General features: G+C 33.6%; 2 protein-coding genes across 2 annotated transcripts; both read right to left on the reverse strand.

The window, feature by feature from the left end:
• Positions 1 to 2,213: 2,213 nt before the first annotated feature.
• LOC137821611 (albumin-2) lies at positions 2,214 to 3,211 on the reverse strand. The gene has a single exon (XM_068626292.2). It carries the CDS (start codon positions 3,161 to 3,163, stop codon positions 2,483 to 2,485), a length of 681 nt encoding a protein of 226 aa, XP_068482393.1. The 5' UTR covers positions 3,164 to 3,211; the 3' UTR covers positions 2,214 to 2,482.
• A 1,919-nt stretch (positions 3,212 to 5,130) lies between these two features.
• On the reverse strand, positions 5,131 to 6,321 carry LOC137822292 (uncharacterized). The gene is made up of 3 exons (XM_068627178.1): positions 5,988 to 6,321; positions 5,769 to 5,869; positions 5,131 to 5,652 (listed from the first exon to the last, which is right to left on the reverse strand). Exons 1-3 carry the CDS (start codon positions 6,319 to 6,321, stop codon positions 5,131 to 5,133), a joined length of 957 nt encoding a protein of 318 aa, XP_068483279.1.
• Positions 6,322 to 10,384: the final 4,063 nt, after the last annotated feature.

The raw sequence follows: 10,384 nt of genomic DNA on the forward strand, positions 1-10,384 counted from the left end.
AGAAATGAGATTAACAAAAGAGAAGAAGAAAGACAAATGATACGAGAAAGAATATTTTTTCTATTTTCTTTTCCTTGCTTAAATCAAAGCAGATAGTCTGAGTATATAGACAAAGAGTACCCTCATTTTAGGTCTAGCTAAAGAGACAAAATGTAAAATAAAGATCCAATAAATGCTAGAATAAGAAAAGACAAAATAAAGGTTAGACATATGTATAAAGAGAAACAATTAAGAATTAGAAAAGACAAAATTACTATTAGTTTCTTTCTAGAAGTCTTGTATCGATATCCTTTGTTACCACCTCAAGCTGGAGAGCAACCCAGTTTGAAACAAATACTTTTGAAATATTGAGGACTTAAGACTTTGATATAAATGTCAGTCAATTGCTATGTGGTAGAAATGATAAACAAATGTATGAGATCCTTCTTCAATTTGGTCCTAACAATGTGACAATATATTTCTATGTGTTTCGTACGCTCGTGAAACACTGGATTTGCTGCAATATATCTTGTTGATTCATTGTCATGGTATAAAAGAGATGATTACTCAAAAGGAACTTTGAAATATTGAAGAAGATAAGTTAGACATTGAATTTCACATGTAACAATGACCATTTCCCCGTATTCAGTTGCAGAGGAACTTTTTGATATTGTTCATTGTTTTTATTTTATTTTCAGGATACGAGGAAATTTTCAAGATACACACTAAAACCCGTCACTGATTTTCTTGAATCACTACAGGTGTCCCAATCACTATCACAAAAGACTTTTAAATGAGCATAAGTGTTGTAAGAGAAAAATAAACCAAGACTCGAAGTTGCTTTAGTATATTTGAGAATTCTAACTGTTGCATTATAGTGAACAATTGCAGGCTTAGAAAGAAATTAAGAAAGTTGTTACACACAAAAAATGTTATATCAAGTGGGTTATTAGTGAGATACATAAGTTTTCCAATCAATATTCTGTAGGCATGAACATATGTGAAATGAACACCTCCAATAAAAGATAACTTTGTATGAGTGTTTTTTATGTAAAAAATAATGTTTTTTTATAAAAGTTTTCATGTTAGGCATCACTATGCAACTTAACATCTCAGTTAGGCTGACACTTCAATGTAAAGATTAATGTTACTGTGAAACTTGTTTTAATTTTTTTGAACACAATATTATTCTTCAAATAGGAACGGATGATCACATTAATACTTAAAAGAAAAGAGCTTAAAAGAAGGTAATGTATGTATAATTTGGAGAAGTTAGTATTGATGTAATTTATTTATTTGTTTAACTAAGCTCAGAAAAAAAAATAGTCAAGTTTAATAGGTTATTTCAAGTTTAAATTCTGAACAGGATTTTGTTTTTTTATCAATACAGAAAAATAAATAAATAAATAAAGATATTTCAAGGATACCTCAACTTTTACACAAAAACTATAGCAAAAATGAGAGAATCTTAATAAGAACTCTTACAATAGCAAAAAGAAAGATTGCATAAGAAAAAACAGCAACAACCTTCCATCATTAAAACCAAACACAATCAACAAAATACATAGACCCAAACCAATATTTTCATCCAACCTTGAAGACCTTAAGCAGCCCTTGATGGTTGATCCATTAAAAAAATATTACAAACATAAACATCTAAAGACATGATTTCTCTAGCTTAAGCCTAACACTTTTTACAACCATGTGTTCTTCCTTATTGTTTGACAGTAGTTATTCCACCAATTAGCCTTCTATACTATAAGACATAATTTCGCATAACTAGAGTAGGTCCTAAGAATAATCACACCATTACACAACACTATCATCACACAATAATTTTTTTCTTCGATCATCATGGTATTGTACGATTACCCGGTCTCCCCTGCATCTAAGGCCATCACTAACTCACCCATGCAACATTACTAACCTCCACTCTGGTTGACTGAGTAGGAATTTGTGTTACATATTTAGAAAGAGAGTTTATGATTCATAATGATTTTATTCAATTCAATCGCAATTATCTTTCATAAATTATGTTTTTGAGAAAAATATTTGTACATCTTGAAAAGCTAGTTTATTTATTTTAACATTTTAAACATCAAAAGTTATAGAATATGATTATTGAGGCTTCCGAGTTGTAACAAATATTAAAGGCATTTATACTAAATTTAAGTTTTGACAATAATTATCAACAAAGTCATAAAAATAATATTTATGCAATAGAATAAATCTAATTGTATTAAACTCAACCATAAAGTTTTATTTATTATTAAAATTATGAAAATAGGAAAGAAAAAGATGGACGTAGAGGAAAGGAAAGAGAAACATGGAGAATTGTTACATCAGGAAAGGAAAGATCATATCCAATCCTAATGTTACATTAAAGAGAAAGAAATAAACTTAAACTTTGGCTATGAAAGCCTTATTTTGTAGCATATTATGAGACCATGGTCTGAAGATAAGGTGGTTGATGATGATGGTGAACATGAGAGTGAGCCCTTCTTTAGTTTACAGGAAAAATGCCTCTAAGACATCGCCAACCATCAAGGATAGGCGTCACATCACCCAGAAGAATGTCATCATATCCATCTGAGTCAAATTTGATACGTACATAATTCTCTCCTTTGAAAAGATAAGCTTCAGATTCGATATGGGAAGCAAAACACGCATCAATTCCATTTTCAAAGATCGTATCTTTCAAAACAGGAAATCCATCAACAATGTTACGAATGTTGCCAACAAGCTGCTTGGAATCATAGGCTATGCGAGTATACTGATTGCCCTTGAATAAGTAAACTTCTTTTCCTTTGTTTGATCTGAATGCAGAATCTATGCCATTCTCAAACACTGTGTTTTTTAGGCCAGGAAACATTTCAGCAATTGTGGAAGGACCTGAGAGAATCTTGTCATTTGTTGTAGCTGGAGCATAGTCTATGTAGGCACAATATTTGGTTGAGAACACATATGCTTTACTCGCTTCAGTGTCAAAGGAACAGTCCATTCCAGGTTCTGCAAAGAACGTTGCTGCAAGTGATGGAAAACCACTACTAATTAAATGCAGATTAGTCAAAATCTTATCATCTGTTTTTCCGGGAGTGTATTGCACCCGCACATACTTATTCTTCACAAAGAAATAGACTTCATATTCTCTTGATGAACGGAATGCAGCATTGATGTAAGCCATCTTTCTTAACACAAGAAATAGAGGGATATATGATATGATTTGATATGAGGATGCTTATATTCCTATGAAAGACACCTATTTATAGTGTTTTTTAGTGTTTGTATTGGAAACTAAGATGAATACACTTATTTCTCCCTTAAAGTAAAGCACGTATAAGAAGTATGATCTAACAAACCTTCCTTTATAGGTGCAGCATGTCCTTTTTGTTGGCATCATCTGTTTTTTTTATTACATATTATTTTAAATTAAATGGAAAACTTGTTTACTATTTGCATCGGAAACTACCATTAATATTACAATTTTTTTTTGTAAAAATAACCTTCTCAAAATAGATTTTAAATTGTCTTTTCGATTTATTTGATGTAAGAAATATTGGAAAATAAGATTTGAATAGAGTAGTAACACAAAAAATTATGTCTTATATATAAAAAACTAATTATATTTAAGTATAATTTTTTTAAAATTGTGTAAACTAAATAGAAAATCCCATAATATATATAGAAATAAATATTATATTTATACATAATTAAAAATATTGTGTAAACTAAATAAAAATTTCTATTATATATTATTATAGGCAACACAAATAAACCTTGTGCTGTATGTGATTCGATACACTCATGGTCACGAAATTTTGTTTTGATAATAAGATTAAATATGTTTTCTTTTACACAAGTGTGTTTTAATTTTATTTTATAATTTTGTTTTATTGTTTTAAAATCACAAACGTTGTTTTTATTTTATTGTCAGTATTATGTGAAACATATAATTTATTTTTTTTCCAGTCCTTTTTAAATTAAAAATATTATTTTCAATCTTTAGCATTTTATGACATTCCACTAATAATTAATGGGCTAAATTAAAAGCCAAGTGATAACAATTTGAAGTAAAATATTTATTAATAGAATTTTTTTTATTTTTTTTCAACAAAAAATAAAATTAATTAAAACGGGACACGTTAGGTGTCACAACCCATATAAAAAACAAGATACTTTCTTCTAGGCAAAATTTTCCCACAAAATAAATGCCAAAAAACCAGAATAATTGCTGCCATGACAGCATCTATACACTTTCAGCATAACAAAAATGTGCACCTACATCCCTACTAAAACTGCACCCAAAGAAGCATTTTTTACTAGAAAAGAATTTACCAACAACACCAAGACCAGCACCTATGGTTCAGCTCTATTGTTCACAGCTCCAACAAAGTTGCCATTCAGCATCTTTTAGTGTTTGTATATCAACAACATGATCTTGGGGCCGCTCTGGTAGAAGATAATGTAACATTGCATCTTTCCTTTGAGCCTGATGTTTTCCTTCCACTCTTTCACCATATAGAGTTTCATTTTTTTTTTATCGACAATAATAAATTAATAAATGCAAGCCACTTCAGGGGTGGTTCAACCCTTATACAAAGGAAACAAGAGATACCAAACCAACTACTAGCTAAAATCCTCAAACTAACAAACACAAGCACTAACCGGACATAGACTTAAACTACATCAAACAACCATTCTCATACACTCCAAAGGTACCATACACCAACTAGAAAAGGGACACAAAGCGGATCGAGATCTAACATTAATCCAAGACCAAACCTTTGCTTGCACCCGTGCACACACTTCAGACACATCAGCCACTCCCCTGTTGAAGATAATAAAATTCTTGTGGATCCAAATTTCACCCACCACCCCAACCCAAATTGTGCGCCACACTTCATTAACCGACTTTGAAGACTGGCACATCCTAAATTGTGCAAAGTTTAACACCGGATCAATATGGGACACAAACGCCACCCTCAACCACTCTAGGCAAAGGCACCAAACCCGCTAAGCAAATTTGCAATCGAAAAACAAATGGCGGTAAGACTCTTCCTCCTTCCCACACAAACAACACAAAAGGCTACCAACCAACACACCTCGCCTTTCCAAATTGGCCCTAGTAGCGATCTTATTCTCCAACATCCTCTAGGCAGTGACTAAAGTAGAAGGCACGACTTTACAGTTCCATAACTTACAGTATGTCGGGGAGAAAACAACCTCACAATCCCTCCTAAGAAGAGAATAAGCAGAACTAACAGAAAACGTCTGAAGACCCCCTGCCTTCCAAACCCACTTATCCGCTTCTCCCAGGACCAAGCTAACCTCAAGTAAAGCCTGATATAACTGATCCACCAAAGGTTTCTCCCATTCAAACAAAGACCTACACCATGCTAAATGCCAAACCCACACGCCATCAGACCAGGACCCAATCTCAGCCACCTTTGCATCTTTGATCGGACACATGGAGAACAGTCTCGGAAATACTCTCTTCAGCGCATCTTGACCTAGCCAGCAGTCCTCCCAGAAAAGAACATCCTTTCCATCACCAACTTTCCAACTAATCCCGTCTTCAAAACTACTACCCCACCCCTTCGAAACCCACACCTTTTTTAAGTCTTTCCACCAAAGAGAGCACCTACTGCTTTTCTCTTCCTCTCTAAAACTTCTCTAACCACCATATTTGGAGACAAGAATCTCTTTCCAAAGACCATCCTTATTCGAACCCAACCTCCATATCCACTTGCCTAACAAAGCCACATTAAAAGTCTTTAGATCAATTATACCAAGGCCCCCAAGTTCGCAAGGTTTGCAAACCTTCTCCCAGGAGGCCCAAACGATCTTCCTTCCTTTAGATCCCCAACCCTAAAGAAAATCCCTTTGAATCCTGACCAACTTGTTTGCCATCCCGGAAGGCAATTTAAACAGTGACATAAAGAATAACGGGATGGAAGAAAGAACAGACTTGATCAAACACACTCTCCCTGCCAACGACAAGCACTTACTTTTCCACCTGCTAAGCCTAGTCTTAACCTTCTCAATCACCCCATTCCAAAAGTCATCGCGTTTATGACTCCCACCAACAGGCAAACCCAAGTAAACAAAAGGAGAACCCATTACATCACACTTAAGGATATCTGCAAAACTCCGAAGCGAACCATGACTCAACCTCGTTCCGCCAATCCTACTTTTCACAAAGCCCAGAGACAAGTTCAAAAAATTGCAATATCGCCTTAATATTGAAAATGCTTTTGGTGTTAGCTTCACAGATAGAGTCTCATAAACCTTAACAATGTCACCATCATCAATCCGCCCCCAGCTAGCAGCAAAATCAGTCATAAAAACCAGCCGCTAGACCTTCCAAATTCTTTCTCTCTGCATTCTCCTCTGACATTTGTTAGTCTCAGCTCTCCTCCAGCTTTACCTGCACCAAGAAACACTACCTTCCTCACCTCTCAACTAATTCAAAGATACAATACATGCTGCCCATGACAATGATCGTAAGTAATTCATTCTATAATTATTGTTACAACCCAGGAATATATGCATTGAATATTGAAAATAGATTAGTTACATATTTATACGCTTATTTTGTTGCCATTTTAATATAGGTTAAAAGTGATAAAATCCAATCAGAAAAAGAGAATTTGACTTTTCTTTCTTTATGTTTCATCCATATCCATGATTGTACTTGTGCCAAAGTAAAAATTTCCTCTACATCTATCTTTGCTTTGTTAAAAATAATCTTGTTTCTATGTTTCCATATACATCATACTACTGAGACCCAAAGGCTTTTCCATAATCTATTTCCTTCTTGATTAAAACATATGCAAGAGAATTGTTCGAAATGATAAATCAACTCATTGTGATTCACGGAACTAGTCCCCATCCAACTAAAGAACATATTCCGCACTTTATTTGATTCCTTACATGAAACAATGATGTGTGAAGTTGTCTCCTCCTCCCTCCAAAAAAAACCTATTAATAGAATGATATAATACGATAACAATTTAAAGTAAATAGAATGTCAATAAAATAAACGTTTGAATAAATAAATAATATACTTTTTACATATCTTAAACATATTTAACAAAGAATAAATTCAGCAGAAAAAATAAGTTAAATAAATGACTAAAAATAGAATTTAATCTGTATAAAATTGGTTAAAATATATGTTTTAGTTTTTTTAAGTTTCTTCACAGTCTTCAAAATCTTTTCCTAGAAAAGTTGTAAGAAGAGGATTTCACAAGTTTTGCAGTAGTGCTAATACACTCTTAAACAATATTAATTGAGATTTTTTTTTCTATCAATAATAAATAAATAAAATAAAATAAAACATAGTGAATATTTAAACCTTTATAAAATAAATTTACATCAAACAAAAATAGATAGAGAAAAGCATAGAAAAGCATGTAAAGAACTACAACCTATTAAGAGTTAACTACAATCCATTTAAATCCATTTAAGACCATCTAATAGTACAATAGTTACAAAGGTGGAAAAAAAAAACAATTGGGTTTACTGCAACAATGCTTAGGATCCTCCACTGACAAAATCAGATTAAATATTTTCAAGAGTACAACAATTACAAAGGTGACAAAAAAAAAACAATTGGATTTACTGCAAGAGTGCTTTGGATCCTCCATTGACAAAAACAGATTAAATATTTTCAAGTCCAATTGAGACTAGTTTTGGAACTCAACCATTGCCATAACATATAACACCATAACTACATTGCATGAACATCATAGGCATAATTCACTCCATAGGTGGTATGTATGCATTCGATTTAATGTTACTATAAGGATGGTGAGATTGGTCCTTAATTTTTTTGTTTCTCTTTAATTGATAGTGTTGGGGTAGGCAGTAGGAGGTTTCATTTGGGTTTTTGTTGTATATGTGGAAATGTGCTCTTTGTCTTTATTGCTCCGTATGAGGGTTTGACCATCCTTAAATGAGTCTGTTTAATTTAATTGTTCCTTACCGATAAAAAAAACTCCATAGTTCCTCCTTCCTCCAACATTTATAGAGAATGGTTTGGAATTACAAGTCATTCTACAAAATGTTATAAAATTTTAAAAAATTCAACATATAAACCATGATTGACACAAAAATCATTGTTTTTATAGAAATTCAAATAAACATGACGATATACAAAATCGTTTTTTTTATCAGCAAGCAAAAATGAATAAATATATGAACCACTTTAGGGGTGATCCAACCCTTATACAGAACAACAAACCAACAACTCCTCATATTTCCCTTTACAACTTGTCAACAAGCCGACAAGACTAACAGAAATACAAAAGCGAACTAACACCACAAATCCAACCTATTTAAATAGAAAAACCTGGAAACTCTCAATTACTTAATTAAAAACATACATGTCATAGGATCAAGGCACCAATCAGAATAAGAAAAGCTAGTTGAGACAATTTTAGACGTAACGCGAGACTATACATTTAATTGCACCAAGGAGAAAACTTCATAAAGATCAATCACTCTGCCTTTAAAATATATATATTTGTTCCTATGCTTCCAAATTTCACCAACAACTGCAACCCAAACACATCCCCACACTTCATTGACAATAACAGGTACATTCAACAACTTAAAATGTAATAAGTGTGAGACAGGATCATGAAGATTAACCGACACCAACCCCAACCAAGCGTAGCACAGGTTCTAAACCAGCCAAGCAAATCTACATTCAAAAAAAAATATCGAGTTGACTCCACTTCCACTTCGCAAAAACAACAAAGGTTACTACTACCAACAACAATCCCTCATCTTTCCAAATTATCCTTAGAAACAATCGAATTAACCAGCACCCTCCAAACAGTAAATTGTGCTTAGGGCAAATCTTTAATCTTCCACAGGAAATCAAAGAAGGGCAAATTGACCTCTCAGAAGAACCTTTTAAAATCTTGTAAACAAATTTTACTAAGTACCCAAAAATCTTGTCGTCCTTCCAAATCCATCTATCATTGAATTCCGACACAGGATTCAAACCTTGCAACACCTGTAAAGGTTGAAATTCTTGATTCTTCTCCCATTCAAACAGACCTCTCCTCCAAACAAGCTTCCACTCCCAAGAACCATTAACCCACTCCTCAAACGACGAAATTAAAATAGATTTATTATGACTCAATGAAAACATTCTTGGGAATTTTCTCTTCAGGTCTTCGTTACCCTAAGTATCTTCCCAAAACAAGACATCCTTCTCATTCTCAATTTTGCACTCAAAACAATCATCATTTTTTTTTATCCCAATCCTCCATCCCCCAAACCCCCTTCGGATCTTTCCTCCACAGGGAATCCTTATTATTAATCCTTTGATCTTTCAAACTCCTCCAACCTCCATATTTAGACTCAAGAATCTCCTTTCACAGACCACCATTTTCAGAACACAGACGTCAAATCCATTTCCCCAGCAAGGCCACGTTGAAGAGCCTTAAGTTCAAAATACCAAGACCACCAACATCCTGTGGCTCACAAACCTTTTTCCAAGAAACCCAAGTGACCTTCCTCCCTTTCGAACCCCAACTCCACATAAAGCTTCTTTGTAATTTCTCAATCTCCTTCCACACCACAAGAGGCATCTTGTACAAAGAAACATAAAACAACGAGATAGAAGACAAAACCGATTTTATCAAACAGGTCCTTTCATCCAACGAGAGGTATATGCCTTTCCATCTACCCAATTTGCTTTTGATTTTATATAAAATTCCAGCCCAAAACTCACCTCTCTTATGACACCCCCACAAGCATCCCCAGGTAATTAAAAGGAGATTTCATCACATTACAGTTAAGGATGGCTGCAAAATGTTGAACCACAGTATGATCAACACCCACACCACCAATTCTACTCATCAAGAAATTTACCTTAAGACTGGAAGCAAGCTCAAAGCAGTTCAAAAATGACTTTTAGGTTAAAGAAACTTTTAGGATTAGCTTCACAAAAGAAGAAAGTATCATCTGCATATTAGAGCATATTAACCTTAACCTTTTGAACTCCGATCTCCAGACTCTCGACCAAGTTCTTCTCTATTGCTTTCCTTGACACGTCTATCAAACCTTCTGCCACAATCAGAAATAAAAAATGTGCTAAAGGGTTGCCTTAACGTAAGCCCCTCTTCGAAAAGAAAAACTCCTTAGATGGACTCCCATTCACAAGCACAAACAAAGAGAAAGATTTCATACAAGATTTTATCAAAATCATTATCTAATAAATCTTCATAGATAACGATTTGGAAAAAAATCTTTGTCTATTTAGTAGAGAACGATTTAGACCTTAAAAATCTTGGTTTATGAGCTTATTTAGAAGTCATCACGTTCTCTTCCTCCCTTGGAACTTTCTTCTAATATTTAAAATCAAAAGTAAAAAACGAAGGAAGAAGGA

Source organism: Phaseolus vulgaris, chromosome 9 (assembly GCF_051622355.1).
Source record: "Phaseolus vulgaris cultivar YP4 chromosome 9, ASM5162235v1, whole genome shotgun sequence".
Taxonomy (NCBI): Eukaryota; Viridiplantae; Streptophyta; class Magnoliopsida; order Fabales; family Fabaceae; genus Phaseolus; species Phaseolus vulgaris.

Excerpts from the sequence above, each read along its gene's own strand:
- LOC137821611 (XM_068626292.2), bottom strand. The coding sequence starts at position 3,163 with ATGGCTTACATCAATGCTGCATTCCGTTCATCAAGAGAATATGAAGTC.
- LOC137822292 (XM_068627178.1), bottom strand. The coding sequence starts at position 6,321 with ATGACTGATTTTGCTGCTAGCTGGGGGCGGATTGATGATGGTGACATT. Across the intron at positions 5,870-5,987 it reads TAGGCTTAGCAGGTGGAAAA|GATTCAAAGGGATTTTCTTT; the intron begins GTAAGTGCTTGT and ends CAAGTTGGTCAG. Across the intron at positions 5,653-5,768 it reads TTGCGAACTTGGGGGCCTTG|AGAAGTTTTAGAGAGGAAGA; the intron begins GTATAATTGATC and ends TATGGTGGTTAG.